Raw genomic sequence first — 26423 nt, 5'->3', positions numbered from 1 at the left:
AGGGTGCATTAGAAGGGGGGTGGTTAGTAGGTCAAGAGAGGTTCTCCTCCCCCTCTACTCTGCCTTGGTGAGGCCACATCTGGAATATTGCGTCCAGTTCTGGGCCCCACAGTTCAAGAAGGACAGGGAATTGCTTGAAAGAGTCCAGCGCAGAGCCATGAAGATGATTAAGGGAATGGAACATCTCTCTTATGAGGAGAGGCTGAGGAAGCTGGGACTCTTTAGCTTGGAGAAGAGGACACTGAGGGGTGACCTCATCAATGTTTACAAATATGTAAAGGGTGAGTGTCAGGATGATGGAGCTAGGGTTTTTTCAGTGCTGTCCAGTGATAGGACAAGGAGCAATGGGTGTAAAGTGGAGCATAGGAGGTTCCATGGGAACATCAGGAAAAATGTCTTTACTGTGAGAGTGACAGAGCACTGGAACAGGTTGCCCAGGGGGGTTGTGGAGTCTCCTACATTGGAGATATTCAAGGCCCGTCTGGACAAGTTCCTGTGCGATGTACTCTAGGTTATCCTGCTCTTGCAGGAGGGTTGTACTAGATGATCTTTTGAGGTCCCTTCCAACCCTTAGGATTCTGTGATTCTGTGATTATTTGGGATGTTTGAAGATCTACTGTTATTTTTTCATGTATTTTTCATTTTTACATTCACACCGTCCTTTTCCTTCCAACCTTGCCCAATTATCACCTCAGCAAAACCAAAGCCAAGCACAGTAAAGACAAGATTTTGAAAAACAAGAAAACTTCAACCTTTGAGCTTAAATGGAAACTGGAAAGACTCCTTTCAGTAAAGAGCAAACCCCATGCTTTTCCATAAGTTTAACTAACTTACTCATTCCACTGACAATACTGGCAAAATGATCAGAGAAGCTGAAAGTTTGGATCCATAGCACAAGCATCTACATCTCAGAGAGACTATACTATGACAGAGAGATGATAACCAAAAAAGCAGAAATTCCCTTTATACTGAGGCCTGATACCTTATATTTAAGACTACATGCATGTAAAGAGGAAGTATATAACATCAGAAGCAAGGAATTATGCAGTATTCCCACTCATCCCATAAACCTCACAGTTTACTAGTTGTGAAGTGCATTTGTAGGACTAAAATACAAAGATAATAAGACCATATGCTTGCAAAAATAATCCAAATGTTCAAACCAGTATGTTGCAGATTTAGTTTGGAACATACAGCAACAAAGAAATTCAACATGCTTCTAAAGAATGTAAATGGCAAACCAAAACTGCATTGCAACATTTTAAAATAGAACCAAAAGACCCTCCCAGCACACCAGAGTAAATACTTGAGAAATTATTTTCCCAATGAATGCTCTCTGAAATCATGTTGTTTTCATCATTCGTTTAAAATGGACTTTCAGAAGTGTAATATGAAGACATGAAATTAAAACCAGGCCCTAACAACTGGATGGTACACACATGAGAACCAAGCAGCATTGTAGTCATCCTATGAAGTACTTGTTTTGGACATAAAGAGAACTATGACAATATAAAAGTTTGTGCTGTTACATCGTAAAGGTTCTTCCATAGCATTTTAGATGCTCAAAAGTATGAACACAAGCTCAAAGGCACATAGAGGAAGTTCCTTTTCTTCTGAATTGTGGAAAGTATGCACAAGTAATATGAATACAGTAAGAAAAAATTTGTCAACTTAAAATTCTAGTCAGCATGAGCTGATAAAAGCACTCAGCTTTTGCCCTTACACTACAAGTGCTCTGCTCTTTGGGAAGCAGGCAGTTGTTAAGGCATGACTGTGGGAGAGTATGGCTTGCCAGAGACTGCAGTCAGCACCCCAGGTAGTCTGCATAATCTGAATTCAAACTGAACTCAGTGAAGGATACATACATTTATTTTATTTCTTGCAACAGTGAAGCATTGGCATGAGTAGATCTTCAGGAAATTCCCCAATCAAATCCATCCTTTCTGTAACTTGCCTACTATTCCCTAAATCCATGTAACTTATTCCCGTCTTCAGGAAAAACGCATGTAAACTTGGTTCCCTTTAAGTCATATCTACAGACAGAACAATTCAGCAAGCTTATTTTCTCCCTGTGTCCCAGAAACTTTCCTGTCCATAAATATTACATGCTATCTACACTTGAATCATCTAGATGCCTAGGGACTCTGCCATGTGATTTATGAAATGGAATTTAATGAAAACCAAAGAGCGAAGCTCTTGGTATTAAAACCTCATTTCGTAATCATGATTCCCAGTAAAACTTCTCACTCAAAGATAAATATCCTCTATGAATAGGCCCAAATGGGAAGGAAGAAGTGCTATACATGTGTTTTACACCAACTATCTATTCTTAAAATTTGCAGGTTAAAAAACACAAACTCTGACCAGAAAGCCTGACTATAGATAGCCACTAGAGGCAGATCCAAATTCTCTACCTAGCTCAAAGAATGCAGATCAGAAGTCGCCCATGGAACTAACTCTGGGTAACAGAGAGAAGCATGATGGCAGCTGCTAGAGCAGCTGGTATGGACAGACACCTCCAACATGAAGCCTGTTGGAAAAAAGCATTTACATGGCAAAAATGTTTAGGTCGAATCTAGGCATTCCCCATAGGGACAAACCTCTACAGAAGTTAATTTTGTGCATATAACTTTGTCTTTACAAGTGCAACAAAGTCCCACTTCAGTTGTGAAATTTTAAGTGACAATTACAAACAGAACACTGCTAACTGAAGCTGTGAGTCCCCGTACACAAACTGAATCTGCACACAGGCATTCATTTGGCACAGGAGCACATTCACTGCTGTGATTTGGCTTTCATTTCAGTACCTGTGGCACTTTCTGGTATAAACTAAGAGGTGTATTTGATTACAGCTCTGATGAACGCATTGTATTATATCAAATTATTCTCCACAAAAATGTAACTTCTTAACATGCAAAACCAGCCACATGTAGTTCATACTAGCTTGGTTTTAACACTTCCCCCCTTCTCCCCTCTCACAATACTCCTCAATGGAGTAAGAACATTTGAGCAGAAGCATATCATTAATACAGTTTGCAAGAGATCAGCTCTAGTTCTTACTGCCATGTCTGTTTTGTACTTCCTAGTAAACAAGTCAATTATATTCTGAACTTACACAAATCCCTGAATTCAATAAATGCAGTAACATTAACAAACCAATCTACCTCCCAATACACACTGTCAAAAGTTCAAAGCCATTATGATGAACAACAGCATTCACAGGCAGTGACAAAAGCTTTGATTCAGGAAAGAAATATTGACCAACGTATTTTACTTAGAATGGCACTCTTAGTCCAGTTGTTTCTGTTAAAAAGAAATTAAACCTTTGAATGCACATCAAAGTAATGTCCCAGGTAATTCATCTTAGTGAAGTCAAAAGCTGCAAGAAAAATCCAGACAAAATTTGCATTTGTCTCAGAAGCAAACACTAACAAAGTAACTGCTTCATTCTGTAATGTTCCATGGGGTAAGAGTGCCAATAACAGCCAGCTTAAGTTAAAACACAATCTGAGACCATTGAGAGAGCAACTGTTGTTCCACAGACCAGTACCACTACATGCACTGCAAACCTTCAGTTGCTCTCTGGGCCAAGACATGAGTTCAAAATAACAGAGAAAACCCAACATTCCCTCGCTTGGACACTACCAAGTTTTAATTCTCACAAAACAACCTCATGAAAGGAATTACCAAAAATGCTTTTACAAAAGGGCATTCTGACCCACAGTCTTACATGCCATTTCTAGCAGCAGAGAGCATAGGAAGAAAGAGAAAAAATTATTTTCTCCACGCCAAAACAGACCATAGGAATTAATGTCTCTTCTGAAGCGGAGATGCACACCAGCAAGGTGAAAACAGCCAAACAAAAATCTACCCAACTTCTCCATTTTAGGAAACAAACCTTTACAATAGATTAAGAACTAAGAATATCCATTTGAAAAGAGCTTACCTGAGATTATCTTCAGCTTCCAAGGAGGAGAAGGAAGGTTAAACACCTTGCATATCAATTTTGTCTAAGTCAAGCAGTGGCTAGCAGACACAAGTACTGTATGGTCAAACAGACCAACCAACCCACACTCACCCAGTACCCATTTAGTGCCTTATGAACCTTACCTGCTAAAGGCAATGCTGCATTTTATTTTCATTATTCAGCAGCTAGAAAGTAACAAAGGAGACTGACAGCACAGCTGAGCACAGCTTACAAATGCCAGCTCCTCTCTCAGGTAAAGACGGCAATGTCACTCTGATAAGCTGTGTTAATCATCACCCAGCATATGTTTATTCAGCAGTGACCCTATTCTGCACTTCAAGCTCTTTAAAGAATATCTAAAATATTATTAGAAAATGACTATAGCAATACTTTGAGGCTTGTGGCTGGAGGAAAAGTTCTCACATTTATCAGCCCCATTTGTAACATTTTTAGAGTTTTTTTTATGATTGGCTACTCCTCTTGATGTGTCAGCATAAAACATACTAGCAACAGAAAATGTTGTGTATGCTTTAAAAGGAGGGTTGCCTTCTTATAGGGACTAAAGCTAAACATTTTTAAGAGTAACTAACTGTGGTGTCTGGGCATTTCACAAAACCTACCAGTACCGACTTTGTCCTGTTCCTCCTCTGTAAACTCTTACACAGTAGGGTAAGTGCCAGAAATCTGTGGAGTTTCTCAATGCAGCTGTGGTAGAATTTGACCCCAACTATTTACTAGTTACTCAGATATACCATTTAGCAACTGGAATTCTCTTATTTAGCATATCTATACTCATACGGCATGTGTTTGAGATAGTAAGATATTAATACACATTCTACTGCTTATATTATGACATGACCTTTATACAATGCTAATTTTAAAAAGGAAGATTTAGTTTCAGCAGCTGAAGAAAAAAAAAAATATTTGCATGCACAGCTGAAGCAGCATTTGATATAATGCAAGAATCCTTGGTGTCCTGTACCAGCCACACTTGTATTTCACCTCCATTGTGGCCTCAGCTGTTGTGTCAGGCCCACCAGAGGAAGGGGTGATACAGAATAGCACCACTGAGAAATCTGCTTGCTGGCAATCAGGTTATACGAGAGACTAGATACTAATTTCCTTTCCCAGTCAGGTTTGGGGGTAATAGTCTTCTTTCTCCTCTTATATACTGTATATCACATAAACATGAATTAGTTTAAAGATCCTTAACAAAATCCTGGGTTTTGAGTTTAAAAAATGTTTTTGGTATTGAAATTTCATATCTAGAACAAAACTATATTCTTGTCTTGGATCAAATGTGCTTCATGAAGCCTATCATCTGACTCATTTTAAGGTTTTGCCCCTTTATTATTTGAAATGATTGTGAAGAAGATGCCACATAGACAACTAGGAACAATTTCTTAGCATGCCAGCCTTTCCCTTCTAGTATGCCTGAGTGCCTGGGCAAAGGGAAGTTAAGAACCATCATAAATCAGAGAGTATGTAGAGGGTCCACACAGCAGAAATGAAAATAAACTCACCTCTTTGTACTGGGCGCCGCATCACATAACATCATGGATCACATCACAACTGTATTCATTTAGGCCATATTTTCATTTAAAGTAGCAAACAAACATTATACAAAAAGACCCATTTAAAACAACCCATTAATAATATCTTGTTTTCTAATGAGTTGTGCTTTAAAGCAGTGTCACCACTTAATATAAAATGCTTTGTTTTCTCACTTGCATTTTAGAAATGGTTAGCTGGAGTTCCCCATTTTTAAAATCAGAAAGAAAGGGTTTGTTCAACTTTCAGTGATCATTTGACTTTTGACGTTACAGGTAAACCTGTAACGTTATAGAGCAACAGATAACAAAAGATAGAGCAAAAGATGACCTGTAAGGTTATAGAGCAACATACCTAAAAAAGCAATCAAAAAGGAGGATGGACTGTTAAATCTGATCACGGAAAGACCTTTCACTGATCTAACTGAATCTAGAACTGTATATAACAGTGTCACTCAGTTTTAAACCCTGCACAAACCCTGCATTTTGACTGCCAACTATGTTGTGCCAAGTCTAAAAAAAAAAACCAAACCCAAAAGAGAAAGAAACCCTTCTAGTTTTGTCTGTGAAAGAACAACGTGATTTTAAGATGTATAAGTGCGAACAGGCACAAGAAACTCACCAGGTAGGAGAGAAGCTGGATGAGAATATAGAAACCTTTTTCCTGCTTCCAGTGAAGTTCAGAGTGTTGCTACAAAGTTAATGAGAATGGGAACTGGCCTTGAGCATTCTGCATGCGCTGAAAGGTCTGTGCTGTCTGTGTTGTAACTTACTGGAACAGAAACACTGCTAACCTATTCTTAATCACAGGCATCCTCATAAAAGTGAGATTTTTATCCTGTGCAACACACCCAAGGTTTACATCAAAGTGTACAGAATATAATGTTTAAGGAAACAAAGTGGTAAGAGATTTTTTGTTTGAAGTATGGAGTTTGGTGGAAAAAAAAGTAGTTTTAGGTGTTACTTAGGTTCAAGTCAACATGTTCAAATAGAGAAGATATTTGCAGCCATCCTCAGAAAGACATCCTGTGTCAGTATGTGTAAATCTTCACTCTTAGGCAAGCAAGACCTCAGAAGATTGCTTACAACCTCTAAATCAGTTGAAGAGCTGACATGCTTTTTCTCATTCACAAACTTCCTTCCCTTTACATTTCCTCTCCATTACGCTGAGTCTATATATTTTATAGCTCTTGCTGTTAGTGGGAAATTAAATGTAGGCTTTCACTACAACTTCTGACTCACCTCAATGATGGGAATGAAAAAATAACACAGGTAGCAATTCCTGTCTTGGAAACCTATAAACGCTATTTCAAAGCTTGCTATAAACCAAGAACTTTCTCCTTACAAAGCTTATCTATTATCTAAATGCTAATATCTGCTCTTGCGTTCTAAAGAATTTTATTAGCTACTGCCAATCAGTACCTAGATGTAGAGGATTTACTGTGCATACACAGAATAACTATCATTTTTCTGTCATTAACTGTCATATATACAGGAGCATGTAGCAGCTCCTTTTCGATGCAGTGCACAGATGCCTAGGACAGCTCTGCACTTCTTACTCCCAGAAGCATGGACAACCTGCATGGGCTCCTGCTGATACAGTCAGCTTAGCTGGGAGTTGTTTGCACGTGAGGCTGAGCACTCACAAAAGAGCATCGGGTCTAAAATACACGATTTGGATCACTCTTAGGATGTATAGGCTCTTTACCACAATTTAATTCATAGCTCTGTCCACAATGGAAAATGGTCTTCTAGGACAAGAGCAGAAGTCCAGTTCCTAAAAACAAGAGTCACCATTTTAGGAACTGAAAATCAAATATTAGGCAAAGGCAGATTTTGAAAACGTCAACCAAAGACAGTCAGAAATGATCTTGGGTAACATGCTGCACCGTGGCAGCACAGGAAAACTGGAAGTATTTTTCTCCTAGGCTAACCTACTCAAAAACACCTTAACCACATTTTAATAGCAAAATCGGAATCCAAGTTTGCAACAGGTTGCCACCATTGGGGATGATTCTCATTAAGGCTGGGCAATCCTCTCTTCTTTCAATTTCACAAAGCATTAACTATGAACATTAATAGGAAACTATTGTACTCTCCCAAAACTTGAAGCATTAGAAGCAGCTCCTGCTGGAGATCAGTTTCTACTAAATGCTCCATATCACTGGTATCTTCTAAACAAGGTTCACAAAATAAAATAGAAGAATATATAAACAATAATGAACTGCCTTTCTTTCCAGAATCTAAGAACAACTGAAAATATCTAACAATCAGAACCTAGTGAAATGTTAACTTCAAAACATGAGAGGCACCCCTGACACCTCTAGAATGGAAATTCAGCAGCTATTTCACAACACATTACAATAAAGCAGAACCACATAAGAAAGAAAAATAATGACAACTTTTATACCCAATTGAAAGTGCAGAGGGAAGCTGCATTGAGAGAAAAGCTTTTTATGAAGCTGAAACATGATCAGAAAGTCAGAGGGTTTTACAGGCCTGTTCTGTCATATGTACTACTAGACCCCTAGGAACTGCAGCTGGATCAGGAACACTGCTGTCCGTCCCATTTGAATGATGACTTCCTCAGCACAACCTCCCAGACAACAAGAGAGACCCTGTCTTTGGTATCATCTTTAAAAGCAGGAGTGCTTCCAACTAAATCATCTATTCCTCCACAGAGATTTATCCTTGGAGTTCTGCGTAAGTACTGACATGGCCTACCCCGACTTGACTCATGAAAACTGAACGGGTCACAGCCATAATCATTACGGTTGTAGGCTACACTAAAAAGAATACACTAAACTCAAGTTAGATATGGTCCAATGTATGGCAGCCTAAGCTACACAGTACCCATAGCCACTGCAGTATTTAACTCTCTCTGTGATCTGCGACAGAGTTAGGTCTGTTCTCCTACAGAGGTAGAGACTGAAAATGAAACTGAACAAACTGTGAACTTTCCTGTAGTGCAGTTTTAGGACTAGCTGTAAACATACCCTGCCACAGAAAATCCATCAGGTTGGCATTCTTGCTTCCTTTACACTGCATGAAAATAACCTGAAAGATCATGCAGGTATCAACAGAAAGAAGTCAGTTTTCTTTTTCTGTGTTCTTACCAAAACATTTAAACTCATGACATACCCATCCTCGTTAATCTTGCTAATTTTATGCGAGTGACATTTTTTGGACTAAACAATGCACATGCTCCCCAGAAGAAGCTTAGGATTCTTTTTCTCTTGCCCTTCCCTGTATGTAGCCACTTCTGTAAAAGGAAGCTAAATCATAACTGCTGCATTTTGTTTGTGTTTGCATGACACGAGGCAACAGGGAATTCAGTCCTTTGTTTTTAAGTACAAGTTAAACTCGGGTGACACTGAACTACTGAAAGAATCTGATTAACAGATATACTACATCAATTTCCTGTATTAAAGGCTATCAAAGCCATCATTATAATTTTCTGCTACTCTCACAGGGACAAAAGGGTTGGTTTTATTTATCATACCAAAGCTTGGCTTTTTTATTTTGCTTTTATTAAAGACATCTTAATAATAATTTCATTAAAATGTTTCTAGTCTTTTGTCTTTGGTAAGGAAGCAAAAGAAGATTTATCTAGCTACATTTGCAGTCCCCTTTAACATAATACTAGGGCTTTGTGCTCCAGTGGATTAAAGCAGCATCTGTTCTTCTCTGGAAACCTGGACTCAAATCACAGCAGTGCAGTAAACTCTGCCTGTACCCTAACTGGAATCATCCTTCCTCCAAATAAAATTCAAATGAATTCCTGACAGACACAAGAAGGGCTATGTAACTAAAATACATTTGGTTAATATGTCTTTCTAAAAAAGCCCATCTTCAGTAACTATTTCTGCATAACAAAGATGCATGAATTAAACAAAACCTGTATTTACGTAAGTTTTGACATAAATTACAATATGTGATGCTAAAAATCATCTTAAAATCCACGGCCTGATTCTGCTCTTACAGCTAACTACACAGTCTTCTCAGGGAACAGAAATAAAGAAGCAGACCTGGGAATATGATTTTGGCTTGTGGCCATACTCCATTTAAACATAAATGACATCTAAACAAAGCACAGTTAACTAAACCAATGCACCAACACACTTTCTCCCCAAACCCATGATTCCTCTTGTCATAACTCCAGTTGCTCTGTGGATTACACGGTGTCCAGGTTAAGGGCACATCCTCATGTATTTAATGTAACAGAGCAATCAGGGCTCCATCTTGATTACAGTTTCTGAGGTCTCCTGCAGCTCTTTTATTAAATAAACATAAAAAGCAGTAATTGATTGACAGCTACTGCGATTAAAATATGTTTGGCTCTGAAATTAATGATAAAATTGCCATAAATTCTGACAGATAAAGAACTAGGTAAATGCTGAAAGAGAAAGAAAATCACACTCTTAATGTTCTTTCTAAATTACGGTAAATCCTTGCAATGAAGAGGCACAACAACCCACCCAATCTACTTCCATGCAACACAATGCCCAAAGCCACAAAGTGGGGTTTTTTCCTCACAAAATTTTGCTCCTTCACAGGTTTAAAAAAACCAACCAAACAAACAAAAACCAACCAAACAAAAAAACCCAACAAAAAAACAGTAACTCAAAGCATCCATTTACACCTGTCAGAATCAGGCAGAAACTGGAAGCCACATGGGTTTACAATAAAGAGAGTGCATGTTGGATCTTGAGATGCTATGAAGGCCTAGTGGATGCTTTCCAGAATATCTTTATGGCATTAATATTTCCAAAATAAAGTTGCCCTGACAGTAGACTAGACCCAGTTTGGCTCATTGAGAGTCACACAGCTGAGGCTATAAAGTTAAGGTAATGCATTGCCTTGAATTTCAATTGGATCACAAAGTAAGCAAAAGGACATGTTTTACAAGGAAAGCAATATTTCACTTCTAGCACTCTTGTTTCCTAATGTTCTCCTAGAGATGCCTGAAGTCTGAGTATCATTGGTGTTAAACATTAGGAAGCACAACTGAAATATATGGGGAAATGTTACATACCTACAGGTAGTAACTTCATGAGTGTTGGTTTGGGATGACACCTTGTATCCACCAACAGAGCACTTGCTATGTTTAGGCCAGCTTTTATAATTCACAGCTACTTCATAGTGGTCTTCAAGCCAAATACAGTTTGCAAGCATAACTAGAATAATCATGTAAGTGTGCTAATCCACTACACAATTATGAGATCTTCCTCTTCAGAAAACTTGATCCGTGAATGCCATCTTCATACTCCAGAGAAAACATGACCGGTATAAAGGTAAACTTGTTTCCAGAGTAAACTGTTCCACCCAGAGTCCTAGCACCTAACCTCTAGATCCATAAATGCACAAAACAATCCCAGCCTCCAAGTGATGGAAGAACATTCTCATGAAGACTCCATATTTTGAGGAATTATTTCTACAGCCATGCAAAGTTCACTTTGAAAGAATTCATATTTTGCAAATATGAAATGGTCACAGGGTGAAAAAGAACATATAAGACCACACGGCTGTCTATCCTAGGCAATCACTTCCCAGGTCTCAAGAGAAACACTCTGGTTGCTGGAACAAGCAGCTCCTTGTCAACTGCTGGTGAAGGTACCTTCTTAAGCAGAGGAGGTCTGCTTGCCCAGCAGTAACACACTGTGTCAGCTCCTAGCAACCTTCCAATACAGATTTGTAACAGGAACAACAATTCAGAGTTACTGTTTAATTTGCTATTTGTACTTTTCAGGCAAAAAACTGAATCCTTGGACTTTCCTTACCTGGAAGTTGTAAATTATTCCATGAAACTAAATTGCAAATTGTTTATTAACTGCACCAGGACTCACAGAGAGCTTCTAAAGGGGCAAAGAAACAACTAGATGCTGTCCTGAGCACTGTAATTGTCATTAGTTAGCTCCAGATCTTGCACTACAATTAGTATCTTGGAATAATGAATTATTTCAGATTAGTACCGGATGACAGCTAGCTTCACACATGAAACCTAAATTATCAAACACCCATTTAACTAAGAGGAAAAAAGCCCAGCTGACTAGTATATAACAGTGCTCTCAGCAATTTCAGGAGCTGGAACAAGACATCACAACAACAAACTATATCTGGTACAGAAGTAGAAGTAAAATGGGCAATGTGCCATTTTATTCTGCACGGCTTATGTTCTCCCCAAGTGCTAGGCAGATATCATGAATTCTGTGTTTATGTGAAGGTTATCTGCCACAGGAACAGATACAGTTAAATACAACCATCCAAACTAAGTACTCAGCAATTCCTCTCTTAACACATCAGGCAGAATAATCAAGTTTAACTGAAAGGAAGTGCATAGCAATGTGCAAATGGAAGAAAAAAGTCTGAAACAATGACTGAACAGCAGAATGTGACTGTGTGAATAGAGGCAAGTCAGTCACTAAAGTAACATTTACCAATTATGTTTTGTAGCAAGCCATGAAAACGTAGTATCACATTACCAACTGCACACAGGAACCTTAAAAGCCCAACTTTATTATTTTCCTTCAGGGTAAAAATGGGCTTGAGGATCATTAAATGTGTGACTAAATTGTACTATAAAACATGTTTCTTTATGAAAAAATACAAATCCTTTCTTTTCCAGAAAAGACACTGTTGCATTCATGTGTTGTCGCATTCATATGTAGTTACAGTGAACCTAGTCACTTCCTCCTTTTATATTTTTCTAGAAGTGCACACACCCAATTTAAGATATTGCCTACCTTTACTTAAATTGAGTATTTCTTTAACAGTTGATCAGGTCAGAATGTCATTGAATTATTTGGCGGAATAAACTTTCACAGTGCACTGGAGATAAATTCATTTTGTGTGTGTGCTTGCCAGGATAACTATTTGATCCTATCATAACCTACACACAGTATTGCACCAGAAAAACTCATCTGTACATCTAGTGTTAGAGTGGCTCATGTAACAGAGTACTGTGCTTTTGTAATTTTGACACACATTACGTTAGTAGTTAACAACACCATAACAACAGGGACCTAAGGTATTAGCATGGGAAGTTCCATTTTCTGTTTGTCTTGCATCAGTTATCCAGGATTGCTGCTTCAAACGCCTTTGAACTGAACTGCCCTTTCTCTCTCTGGCCGAGGGGATGAGTGGTGATGGTACCACCAGGCTTCATGCACCTGCCCATGCTGGGAGCCACCTGCCAGGTCTCCAGGTCTCGCTGCTGGGAACAGCGAGTCCCAGAGCTCTGAAGCAGAACCCGCTGCTCGCCATGTGATTTCTTGCACTGTGTCAGGATCAGGTGAAAGAAGTGTATTTATGGTTGTGTACATACATGCGTGTACCTCGGCAGCAAGGCACGTGACAAGTCAGATCGCACCTAGCAGCACCATTTGGCTTTGTAACTTTGACTACAAAAGAGGAATGGGTCCACTTCTGACACTGCACAGAAACAACCACAATTTCAAACTTAAGGCAAGCACAAGTGTGATGAGGAACGGCTGAGGGAACAGGGAGGGTTTGGTCTGGAGAAGGCTCAGGGGGACCTTATTGCTCTCTACAACTGCCTGAAGGAAGCTTGTAGTGAAGTGGGGTCAGTCTCTTCTCCCAAGGAACAAGTGACAGGACAAGAGGAAACGGCCTCAAGCTGCACCAGGGCAGGTTTAGATGGAGCTGAGGAACAATTCCTTCCCCAGAGGGTGCTCAGGCATTGGAACAGGCTGCCCGGGGCAGGGCTGCAGTCACCGTCCCTGCAAGTGTTCACACAGCGTGGAGACGAGGCCCTCAGTGCCATGGGGCAGTGGTGGCCTTGGCAGTGCTGGGGAGTGGTTGGACTGGATGAGCTGAAAGACCTTTTCCAGCCTGATTTCTGCTATGATTCTACGGTCCTACAACAGCGCAGTTCTCTCCCCCCGCCCCGACCCAGGACACCAGCCCCTGAACAACGCTCTCGCCACGAAGCCACCGCTCAGACAAAGGGGGTGACCCCGCGGCCGCTCCGCCCGGCTCCCCTCCCTTATAGCTCCCCACAGCCTCCATCGCCGAGGCCGGGCAGCGGCGGGGCGCAGCCCTTTGTGTGTGACAGGACGGAGCCGCCGCCGAGGCGGGCCGGGGGGGGGTAGCGGGGAGCTCCCGTTGTTTCCCCCCGGCTCAAACCCAACCCCAGCCCGCCGCAGAGTACTCACCAGCTGTCCAGCTCCAGCTCCAGCAACGACTGCGTCCTCTCGGAGCTGCAGTGCAGGCACCACATGGCTGCCCCGAACTCGCAGCCGGATCGCTCCCGGACGCCACCATCGCCGCCGCCCCGCCTCCGCTCCCGCTCCCCTCAGCGGCCGCGCGCAGCTCGGTGGCGGGAAGGCGGGGGGGGTCTGAGGGACGGTTTCCCGGGTAACGTGAGGCGCCAGCGGCTGCGGAGCGCGCCCTCCCCTCACGGCCCCTCAGCCATGGCCGGGGGCCCTTCGGGCTGGTTCCCCGACGGTGCCAACCCCCGGCACCGGCCCGAAGGGCCCCGCCAACGGTGTTGTAAACGATGGGGACTTAGTTTAGCGTAAAGGGGCTGCAGGAAACCTGGAGAGGGGCTTGGGACAAGGGCCTGCAGGGACAGGCCGAGGGGAATGGCTTTAACCTGCCCGAGGGGAGACTGAGATGAGCTCTTAGGCAGAAGCTCTTCCCTGTGAGGGTGCTGAGGCGCTGGCACAGGGTGCCCAGAGAAGCTGTGGCTGCCCCATCCCTGGCAGTGCTCAAGGCCAGGTTGGACACAGGGGCTTGGAGCAAGCTGCTCTAGTGGAAGGGGTCCCTGCCCGTGGCAGGGGTTGGAGCTGGAGGAGCTTTAAGGTGCCTTAAACCATTCTATGATTTTAATTTTATCAGCATCACACACGTTCAAAACAGCAGCATCGAAACGTCCCTGTTGTTGGTCTGAATATTAGCACAATAACACAAGTCCCATAAACCCCTGTTTTCATATGTGTTACCCTGGTACGAGGTGGTTTGAGGTTCACGACGGCAAGGCAGAGCGGGAGCTGATGCTGTGGAGCATGCAGAAAGCAACTGCACAGTAATACGTTAAGTGCTGCGGAAGCCTGGTGACAGGAGAATGATTTTGGGAAGAGTGGTTGAGTTCTCGTTTAAAAACTACCTGTCAGAATCTGGCATTCAGATGAGTAATTCAGAAAAGATCTTAATTATCATTCTGCATTGCCCCACTGAAACCTGACCTAGAAAGCTCGTGGATTTTGCTGCATCATATCCTCAGTGTTCTCACAGCATTTGTAAATGGGAATAGAAAGAAACCTCCACCTCCTCCAAGTGCACGGTAGCTCAATAGTAAAGCTAGTTCCGGCAAGCAGGAATTCCTCGCTGGAATTAGAGAATAAACACTAGGCCACACCACCTGAATTTCATCATCGCCGTATTTGACACATGAAGAACAATCCTCCCTCGGGTTTTTCAAACAGATTCACCAAGCGGTGATTAAAGTAGTGCACGGAATCAAGTCTAAACAGAGCTAATTGTAACCTGGTAATTCATAAATGGAACCATCTCATCTCCTAGAATACCGTAAAAGGTGCTTTAATTTATATATAGACCTCATATAGAAGCCACACACCTGCAAAGGAGTATATTGAAATCATGTAATTTTCTCAAACGCAATAACTTTTTACACACATACTTTAACAAAGCGTTAACAAAAACGCTTCGTGACGCTTCCCTACTCTTCCTCCCTCAAAGCCTAGAAAATAGAAGGGTCTGCAGCCTATCTGGAGGGGAAATCCGAGTGCAGAAGAACTAAGGAGTCAGTCAGTTCCAGAGCTCATTGTCCCGAGGGAACATCACCTTACCGAGTGTCTGCTCCTGCTCGAAATGCCGTCTGAGCTCCTCTGCTGCTCTGCCCCACAAACATGTTTGAAGAGTCCTTGCTGAGTGTCCCTTTCTTTGGTGGAGTATTGCTGCTGCAGTTTTAGCTTTACAGGTCAAAAGAACAGCTGAAACTGCACCACAAAACCTATGGAAAACTAGGGCTTCCTAAAGGTACAAATAAATGGGTGTTTAAAAAACAGTAAGGTCTGTGTGATTAATACCCTGTAATAACACGAGAGAGCAAGGCAAGTTTTAACTTTAGGGTTTCCTGTTTCATGGAACCGTCAAAACATTTTGCTTTCCAAAATAAGTTTCCCTTCGTCAAAATAAGCACCATGTCTATGGAAGCTGGGCAAGCTGTCTAACCACAGACACTCCTTGTCTTCATTTCGATGCCAGGGTACTGGAGAAGGGGAAGCTAAGGAAGCAAACAAGAACTGTTCTTTGAGGGGAGGGAGGGGGGGAGTGGTTGGTAAACTCAGCACTAATGGCTTCATTCATAATCATTTGCACAATAATCAGTGCAATTTTGTGTAGGGACAGATCAATTTGCAATGTACTCTTTAGGAATGGAAATGCTCCAGCGCACTAAAGCAGCACTGGCTGATCTCTGCAGCATGGGGAAACTCAGAAGTTTAGTCAGAAACTAAAAATGTTGCTCAAACAAATCAGGTCCAAGAAAGAGCACAATGGAAGGCCCAATGTGCCCTCGTGCTGTGTATACACCATACCTCTTATTTACAATACATTCCATGAGAGCTGATCACATCTTTCTGGAGGGTAAAAAGAATCAAAGCAACTTTACTTAAACCCAGTTAAACATTTGGATTGAGTGTGTGCTTTGCATAGTTTCCAAAGGAAGCATTAGGCATAGATTCCAATAAGCCTGGGTTTAACTAGCTTTCAGTGAAACTCAAATACACGAAGGAAGGACACACCTACACCAGCTGTTTTGACAGCAATGCCACTGCAAGTCTATAACCAGAGACTATATACATTGCCATGCCTGCTTTCAACATCTCATGGTTACCCAGACAGTCTCTATCCCTTCTGGGACAGGCAACCATTCATACCACATTTTTCTGGTCCTGACTCCATGCTCTCCTGCACCTACCTTCATCTCTACTAGTAAACAGCGACAAATCCAAAGCAGACAGACATAAGCAGTCTGCAAAAGTCAACAGCTCCTCTGAAAACCGGTTTCCATTTAGAAACCAAGTGCTGGCAGTTTCAGCGTGGGCTGAGCAGGAGGATATGTACTGAAAAGGGCAGCTGAGAAGCTCTGACCTCAAAAGCAGTCACAGAATCTTCTCAAGAATGTGCTTTTCTGAACCTGCTTCAAACAGGATCTTCCTTCTACAGACAGGAACATGCTAGATAAGCAACCAACCAAGCAACAGTAACACATCCCACTTCAAACACTACATGGATAATCATTACAGCTTTCCCCTCCTCAATGTCAAGAATCCAGAATTCTCAGTTTTGTTTCAACCTTTCTGCTAAAAAGTTTTTGTTAAATCATGCCTTGTTTTAGTAAGTCTTTAAAACCTAAATTAGAGATTAAATACCAAAATCATCTATGTATTCCAAGGGGGAAAATTAAACAAAGGAAACCAAGTTCTTGCTGCACTACGCAGATGGCATTGTGGTTTCTGAGTCAAGCAGCCTGATGCAATTATTTTTGGAGTGATTTTTCATTTATGTTTCAACATTCCAAAGCCATCTTTGTTGAACCATAACTCAATACTGCATAATCCAGTCTCTCAGGTAACAGTAACCTTAATCCCATTTCCCTCAGGTAATAGTAACCATAATCCATTCTCCCTCAGGTAAGCAGTGAGGAGTTTTCATTGACATCTAGGCTTGACCTTTTAGGACAATTTTTTGGTGGCACGTTGCTACGTGGTTTTGCTATCATGACTACACAGGTGCAGGGCATATGCTCTGTGTCAAACATACAGAGATGACGCTTCAGTCCTTAGAAGACTAGGGCAAGAGAGGCTCCTATAACAATACAGAGCCAATGCAGACTTCTATGTCACTTTATGTACCTGAACTTTGCAAAGGAAGCTTTGGCAGAACCAACAGGACATATAGTAGATATTTAGTCTGTTGCTCTCCCACTGCTATTTTGTCATCTAACCAGCAGTAGAGCTGCCACCATGATAGCGTAGAAATCTGCAGTACAGGGTAAGGAGTTAGGAAAGTAATTTTTCATGTTTTAGCATCCTTATTCCTGGACAATTCAAAGTTGCTCCATTAAAACAAAGATCATCTTGACTTAAAAATAAAAACATGAGGAACTAGGAAGTTTCAGTGCTAGAGGAAGTGAGCAAAGGTTTCAGACTACGAACTCAGGCTCCCTAGTTCAGCCCAGAAGTCCGAGGTAGGTAACTGTGAAGCAGGCAGTCTGGCTGAGCTGGGGAGAGCTGAGAGTCGGCTCATTCACTGCACCCCACTGCAGTGCTGGCACTGTGACCAGCAAACACCACCAAGACACGCACAAAGTACCCAGGTTTGGTACTATGGCCACGTTTAGCAATAGCTCAGTAGTGAACATTGGACTACTCAAATTTCTCCTCGCTAAAGCTAACCGTGTTTAATTTCTAATTAAACCTTGGATTAAGCACAACACTGAAATTTTGGTTTATCCAGTAATTTACATCAATAACTGTTATTTAATGTGTTAATAGCTAAAACAAAGTTTATAAACCCCCAGAGTGCAACAAACTCAATTTGTAATTATAAGCACACAGCAATTTGTATAACGCGCCATCTAAATCTACAGTAATTATGACCCTGCTTAGGGTAATTCCCAACTTAATCACATTTAATACACCATTATTTCCAAGATCTAGAAGGCTAAAACAGGCATTTATCTTGCATTTTTCTTGAACAAAAGCAAAGGGTTACCAAGAAAAAAAAATAGCAGAAACTACTAGGGAATAGTTTCCTTCCTGCAGAGTATAAATACAGCCATGCAACAGTGTACAATAAAAATGCATACACAGGTCAAAATACATATTATTCCTCTCACAGTGGGTATTTGGGGGGATATTAATCCAATTCATCCCTTGAAAGATCCGCCTTCTCCACCCTTCCATGATGAAGTCTCTGTTTGTGATGCTTTCTCTACACCCATCAGAAACTAAGTGTTCTTTAAGAAAACACTGGGGTATACCAGGTTTAAGGACATACAGCACAATGCTCTTTCACAGTATGCTTTTTTGGTGCATAATGAGAATTATCAATAAACAGCAATTGATTCTCTAACTTCATAAAACATAGTGATAATTTTCCCACATGACCTGGAATTGCAGAGGAATTATCAAGTATGTCAGGTAATTCCTTAAAAGCCAACACATAGCTGCACTTATCCCAGTTTTGTGTCCCACCAAAATAGAAATCTTATCTCTCACTGTCCCAGTTTCAGCTCTCATACATTTGTTGATTTCTTATGGCTGTGTACTAGTTCACTCAGTTTTTTACTGCTGATATACAAAAAACAGCATCAAAATGAAAACTACAACTTCATTTTTGAAACAGAACTTATGGAGTCTTTAAATAAACACATCTGGGGAAAGGCTTTCTGTTGTTGGTTGCTATGGAGTAGGCAAAACAATGACTCTTTGTAGTCACTTTGCTCTCCTAAGAGCAGTTCCACAGCCTATTTAAGGCAAAAGAAAACTTCACTGACTTCAAGGGTTTGTTGACTTGGAATGGTAGTTTTCAACTACCCATCTCAAGCCCCCTCACTTTATAGAATATGAAATGGAATTATTGCTGTGTGAAGGGTGGCAATATTGAAGCACAGAGCATAAACCACAGCAGTGGAAAATGAGAGTAACTTTTTACAGTCACCTTGCAGATCGGTGGGAGAACAAAAAATTAAACAGATCTACACATTCTGCTTATTTGTCCCCTCCCACAAAACAAGGTACTTTGCTTATAGAGGGATAAAAGGGGCTGTATTAGCCCCTCAAAAGAAACCTTGACAGTGAAAGACTGTGCTTTGCAGAAGACTCCCTCCTCAGCCCTTGCTAGAAGATTTGGGCAAGAGGCCTGATTTCAGAACTAAAAAGGAAATTCCACAATGATAACCATGTTTCAGAATGCTAAAATACACAGATTTAGCCTTGCAAACCAGACAGCCCTGTAAACTACTGCAAGCTGTAAAACACATAAACGAAATCTTCAGGAATGGGAAAAACAATGCCTAAAGAGGGTTAGACTGTAGTCAGACCCTTAGACCACAGCCAGGATTCCCCATGCAAAATTCTCTGCTGTCAATATTCTGACCTGGTTTTGGCCCTCAAAGTTGATCCTACAGACCCTCACTGGTACGGGGAGCTGCTGTAAACTGTATTATTAGGTGCATTACAGCACTGACAGACTTTTTACATCCACAGGAACGTCACTGGAAAAACCAACATCAGACAGAGCAGACTTGCTGTGGTATTTCAGTGTTTCAGAGAGCTCTGGAACACCAGTCACGCTGTTCTGAGTTGATGTTTTCATCCTCTCTGGTGCTGCCACTGATCCCCACGGTGAGGCTCACAGCAAGACAGTTTCGTTTTCCACAAAATTTGTCAGTTACTGGACAACAACATTTCTTCATAATATTATCAAGACATTCAAAATGTCTCTTGAGAGATCCATGGGGAACAACGAGGTTTTGGTGCAAATACCATACAAGGACCCTTTAAAAAAATCTCTCAGGGGACTTTCTGCAGTCATCAGTGTTGGCATGAGTCACCCCAGTGCTACTATACCTGAGAAGCAGAAGCTGCAGTCTAGGTCAGTCGGCACTGAGCAGTGGTTTTTCAAGAGAAAACACTTTCTTCTCACAAATCCGTGGACAGAAGCATAGTGGATGCTTGGAAATCCCCCAAAGAATGTGCAGAGGCTAGCAAGGAGCCGGAGAGCCCCTTCAGAAAGAAGTTCATCTGTAAGCTGGGAAGGACACTCTATTACTGGCAGGAGCTGAAGATCGAATAGAGTGAAAGGGGAAGGGAAGCCTTTAACCTGTATTCTCTGGGGCAATAAAGGCAGGACTCTGTATCGCGAAAATACAAGGTGACTGCGGTTACAAGTTTGCTGATACCATTATACACACAGTAGCCCTTTGTCTAAGAGTGAAATGTGTACAAGAGTGGCTCCTTCATTTTCCTCCCTTGGAGTGGCACGTTTTCTGATGAACTCGGTGTTCCCATAGCTCAGGACACACGTAAGCAGTGGCAGCACCAAGCCATGGGGTTCTGGGCTTCCACTGGCTGTGCATTCGGTGCCACTGCTGAGCAAGGGTGGTGGGCACTGGCCGCACGTGGCTCAAGATTGAGAAACTCGGGATGTAAGGAATGTACCCCGATGCTCTACAACAGCAGACCTCACAGAGAGGAAGATGAAGCCATGAGCTCCCCCTTCCAGACTGTTACTTAATCATAATAAAGGACTGAAAAAGTAAAGTAATTCTCCTTTACTGGAGAAATGGTGCATATTTGTGGTCAGATTAAGCTAATACTGCCACAGAAAGAAGTGGCTTTACCTTCCCCTCACCTCTTCACCTTACCTCCACCCTCCTAGCAGCTGCATGTGTTCATGTCAATGTGAGAGGGATGAGCAGATTTAAAACAAAGTGGGGTTTGGCAGGTCATTTGGGTTGTCTTACCTTCTATAGGGCAGAGGCATTTGTCAAAGTTGCACATTGAGAAACACTCGGTATCATTAAGACTTGCCGAGTATGTTACTTAAGGCACTTGAGAGAGACAATGCAGAAGTTCACCTTTGCTCTATAACTTTATGTGTTGTCTCCAAATGGGACTAGAAGGGAAAGATTATTAGGATTTGGAAGTGTTTAATATTACAAAGTGTCACTGTTAAAAATCCACATGAAAAGCCCACTGTCACCACATGACACAAAGCTCTGTACACTGCCTATGTTGTGGTTAACAAACTTGTCACTGAGTAAAATATCTTCAGATGAAGCTGGACAGAACACGAACCTTGTGGTGATGCATATACTGCAGGTAGCTAATACACAGTGTATTAATGCACCTGAAACACCATGTGTAAACCAACTGGAGCTGCACCATCCTTTAAGAACGCGCAATACCAGAAAGTTCCCCACAGCTTCCTCTTCTTTTCTGCATTCATTTTCTGGCAGTAATGATGTGCTTTCTGCAAAAAGCAATTCTTGGGATTAACGGGCAGACAAGATTAACAATGCTTAGTTATGCTTCACGTCATCAACATCTCAAAAGCTCTCAATCCCCAAGAAAAGCATAGCTTTGTTTGGTGTTTTATGTTTGAACGATTTACAAATTTAGTAAGATGAGTGAGCTTCTGTGCACACATTGGTTTTCTGCACACCCTGAAGTCAAGCAGAAAAATCTATGGCTGCTTTTAACATGGCTTTACTAACGTTTTCTCATTGTGGAAAACACAGGATGGGGGTTCTTTGAAGAAAAAGGTGAAAGAATTACAAACCCCACAAATAGCGACAGGAAGCTTGTGAAAGTACTTAACCAGCTAGCATTAAAGTCAGGATCTGAATGCTGCTAATTTATGTTCTGTGTAGAACTGTCTCTCCACCTGCATGTGTGACATCTGGCTCAGTGCAATGTGGCACATTGAGAAAACACGTGTACAGTGCAGCCCATGTGGAAGTCCGTATTTTCCATGACTTGTCTTTCTGTAAGCACCCTTCTAAACCAAGGGATTTTTCCACTCGAAGCTCAGATTGTGTTACAGCTGTTTATTTTGATAGCTACCACTACTTCTAAACTGCTACTGGGGTGACAACCCTCACTGAAATGTCCTATACATAGAAGAAAAATTGACCCAAATCGAATTTTAAGGTAAAGAAATCACTTTTCACTGACTGCATGTTTAAAAAAAGGAGTAAGAAGGTTATAAGGAAGGTCTATTAGGGACCTAATAAAGTTAGATTTAAAGGTATCTTCTGAATACATTTCCATGGCTTCTGTCTCAGTGCATGACTGTGCAATTCAACAATTTTCATTCAAGAAGAGTATTTATCCACATTCACACTCTGTCAAATGTGTTAGCACAGGCATGCACCGGATCACCCAGATTCAAGACTTGATTCACATGCAAACATATTTACAGACATGGCACTCTTTGGCAGGCTGATAGCACAAGGACTGTGCCAGCACTGCATCATCCCGTCCCACAGAACTCAGCAGAGGCCTCCTGCTTTATGTATAATGCACAGGCTGACCACTAAGGAAAACTGAAACACCAAAACCACATTCCCCAGGAATGATCACACAGCAAAGGGAGTTACTGTAATAAGGCCACCCTATATATATGTACACAGCATAGGAAATAGCTGTGGCACTAACACGTGTGTGCTGACAAAGTCCGAGCCTTCACTAATTGCCTGAAGTCCATGAACCAGATTTAGTAACCATAAAATCTCAATCCTAGCGTAAATCACGCAACAAATATTGACTTTTTCCATGGTGACCTTTATAGCTAATAGAAACTCTGAAAGGGAACCAATAAATGCACACCTCAGAGGAACACTCCACACTACCACAGAATGAAGAGCATTGAAAAAGGAGTATATTTGCTCCACAGTTTCCTGCACTGGATCCAGGAGGGCACCCACAGCATGTGTTGGTGTCCTCTCCAGGGAATATGATGAGCTCCCAGCGAAAAAGGCTGGGAAGCACTACCATTTTCACATATAATACTGCCAGATTTGGCATGCAATGCAGCAGGGATTTAGAGGCAGGTTATGTATTACTACAGAAGGATAAAATCAAGGATAAAGAGGCTTCAATATTTGTTCCATTTTGCTCATTCACAGATTCTCCCTAATGCTGTCCCTTCGCCTGTCACACGAGTAATCCAGTACAGAGCACAGACATATGTGTGGTGAAAGCACACCTTCAGCTTACCTACTTGGCAATACTGACCTATAGAGGTATGAGAAGGTAAAAAAGGACCAGGAAAAGTCCTCTTTAAAATTCTTCCATGCAGAAAACTTATTACATTTGCTAATATGTTAAATGAAAGAAGAAACGTGTCCCACTGTTAGATCCACAGGGAACACCAGGAAAACAGCTCCTGTGACACAGGCCTCTATTTAAAAAGCTTGTATGAGCTCTGCCTCAGACCTCTGTATGGCACCAACAGAAGAAACAATCTGCATATGGCTATGCACAGTACATACTGCTCCTAGATGAACAGGATATATTTTGTTTCCTTCTGGAAACTCATAACTCCTTATGTCTTGCACAACAGCTGTATTTTGGCACAAAATACAGCACTAGAGAGATAGTGGGAAGACGTAAGGATGCTGATCTTTTAAAATTGTTATTTACTGCAGTCTTTGTTTTGAATCTAGTTAAAAAGGAAAGAAATTATCCCCCCCCCGCCTTCACTCTGCATGAAATAAATCAGGAGCTGCTGCAGGGAGCATGACACACATGTACCAGACAGGGTAGGCTGCCACAGCAGCCCTCCATAGCTCCGAAGGAAATTCCCCACTGAAAACCCCAGCACCACTTGCCCCACCAGGTGAGCAGTGAAGGACCTGTGCCACAAACCAAAGTGCATTTTAGACGCCTCCTTCACAAGGCAGAAATGCAAAAAACAGCACCTTTGTCACCCATAACAGGGAGGTCACTTTGCGATGCACTGCACTGCTAAAGGCATGTTTAACTTTTGACTGACGGCTTGCTCTGCCACAGAAAACATTTAACAAGTCTCATCCAAATCTTAGACAAAGAGAGAATGAGAATGCATCATACCAATTAATTACATGGTAGAGTTAAGGGTAGGTCCCCTTTCAAATGCAAACAGTGCATTGCCAGTAAGAGCCACCCGCGGGTGTGTTAGGAAAAGCTGCTAACCAATCTGGACATTAGAAACAGGAAGCCATTTGAATGTAAATTCATTTTCTTTACCACCATAAAATGTCCTTTCCCCTCTAATCCAGGTGCCCATGCTATGAACTGTCGTAACTTGGCAAATAAAAAATGTCCCTGAGGCAATAAAAGAGATGAAGAATGCATTGTAAATGGGTGATCTTTGGCACCCACCATAAGATTATTCAGTGAACCAGTTTATATCAATGCTACTTATCTTCATCAACATGGAGGAAACATACTCTGGACTCCAAGGGACTCCAATTTCTCTTCCTCAGTTCAACACACGCAAGACTGCAATTTAATCGATTTCTATCCTTCTGTGTTAACTGACTAGAGAGATTTCCCCTTCGCTAGGGTAGGATTTAGCTCAGCGTGCTCAAAGCTCCGTTTGTCGAGAATCCAGAAAACTAAATTACATTATTTTGTTGATGGAGTGCAGAGTGGTGAGTGAGGGCAGAGCACGGCCAGTTACATGAAGCTGGGATCAGCTACAATAGGCACAGTGGGGTAGGAGAAGCTGGATGCAGTCCCAGGCACTGTTATTCTATGGAAACCTCACCATGGCTTTCTGATCTCATGAGTTTGGCAGGTACCGAAGGTGCAGATGAAGATGGAGTAGGCTATTCCATTGACTGGGAGTCATCTAGAGTCCTCAGAAGGCTTCTAGTAGGAAGAATATTTTACGGACTGCAGATTTGAACTCCTATCCTAAATCAACAGTAAAGCTAAGCTTAAGGTGCAAAACCCACTGTACATAACCAAAGGGGACCCTAGCACCCAGGGTGGATCAAAGCAGGTGAAACCACCAAAACAGGTGGCACAGTCTAACACTTTGTTGGTAAACCTGTTTTCAGATATTGCAGGTATTTTGAACAAATCCGAGGATAAATGACTGCTACTTAACAGTGGTGTACAGGGATGACCCCCTATAATCCAGCCCTGTAATCCCAAAAAGGCATTTGCAATACCTTATACTACCAAAACGCCCCACTGTATTCTATACTGCTTTGGGCCTGAAGCCTGTAACACAAAATTAATCTACTGAGCTAGCAGCCCGACTGCTGATGGACTTGCTCCATAACCTGAGGAGTATACAAGTGTTCTACAGTGTGAGCTGTAACCAACGGTTATCCTGAGAACCCAGTGTTCTTCCTCTATATGTGGAATGCAGTGGTTATTCCTGTTTGCAATCCCACCAAAAAAGAAGGAAAAGAGCATAGGATGAGCACTTACATGCTTGCTTATCAAGTAAAAACTCTGGTATTTAAATTTAGGAAGAGAGCTCTGACTTCCTGGAGAGAGAAGAAAAATGAAGATAACTATAGTCAAAAAGAAGTGTTAGAAACCTTTACTCTTAGTGATTGGATCACCAGTTTGGATATTATGCCATCTTTTGTTTAAGTTATGAACTGCAAAGAAATTGAAATGTGAAGGACTGCTCAATCTGTTTAAAATTTAACCTCAAGAAATCCAGCTGTACTTGATTTAAAGTTTGGTTTTTTTTTCTTCCAACAACTTTTAACCTTGCTACTGTTTTCAGAACACCTTTCAGACACTTACCACTGGCAACAAGATCCTCTGGTTTTCATAGGTAGATGATTACAAAAACTTCACAAAAATAATAGTCTGATGTGTCCAAACTGGACCAGTTCTTGCTTTACAAGCATTTCAGTAGCTTCCCCTGTGTCACTCAGAAGCCTTTTGTTACCCAGCACAATGAATTTCAACAATAAGCTCTTTTCAGATGTGTGACAGATCTTTAACTTCAAACTGGCAGCAAAGATGCACCTTTATTGACCCTGTCCTGTTTCTGCATATTGTAGACAAAGAATTTACCTGGGCTAAATATAAAGGAGATCAATCGTTTTGCTTTGATCTTGTTTATAAAGCCAGCTGGGGCTATCGTGATATTCTTTAGTTGGTGCTATTCAATATAAAATACAAGTAAGGAAACAGCTACTTCCTAGCATATTCCAGCTACTAAGAATGGAATTTACTTTCACTGTTGATAGCATGAAGGTCTTTGTTTTTTTTATTGATCAAATTAGTTTTCACTCATGGTGAAATACTCAAAGCACCCTTTTTGTACTGTCCCAAAACCTCTCCCATGAGCCGGAAGGAAGGAAGCAGTCAAACATTTCAAGCTGCAGTTACTTC

At 41.5% G+C, this 26423-nt stretch overlaps 1 protein-coding gene across 10 annotated transcripts in view; it reads right to left on the bottom strand.

Moving 5' to 3' along the window:
* The window catches only part of IQSEC1 (IQ motif and Sec7 domain ArfGEF 1), a 337609-nt gene that overhangs the window by 57440 nt on the left and 253746 nt on the right, over nt 1-26423 (bottom strand). Inside the window, exon 1 of one of the 10 annotated variants that reach the window (XM_057404189.1) lies at nt 13692-13849. The exons of 8 other annotated variants lie outside the window; for them this stretch is intronic. In XM_057404189.1, the coding sequence (XP_057260172.1) occupies nt 13692-13756 (65 nt within the window). In that variant the 5' untranslated portion in view covers nt 13757-13849. Of the gene's footprint in view, nt 1-4110; nt 4243-13691; nt 13850-26423 lie in introns of those variants that run through there. One more of the 10 variants, XM_057404190.1, reaches the window with a different exon arrangement.

Source organism: Pezoporus wallicus, unplaced genomic scaffold (assembly GCF_028554395.1).
Source record: "Pezoporus wallicus isolate ANWC-B61680 ecotype Strahan unplaced genomic scaffold, APGP_CSIRO_Pwel_v1 contig_5935, whole genome shotgun sequence".
Taxonomy (NCBI): Eukaryota; Metazoa; Chordata; class Aves; order Psittaciformes; family Psittacidae; genus Pezoporus; species Pezoporus wallicus.
The sequence above is the reverse complement of the archived record's forward strand: the minus strand, read 5'-3'. Positions and strand labels throughout refer to the sequence as shown.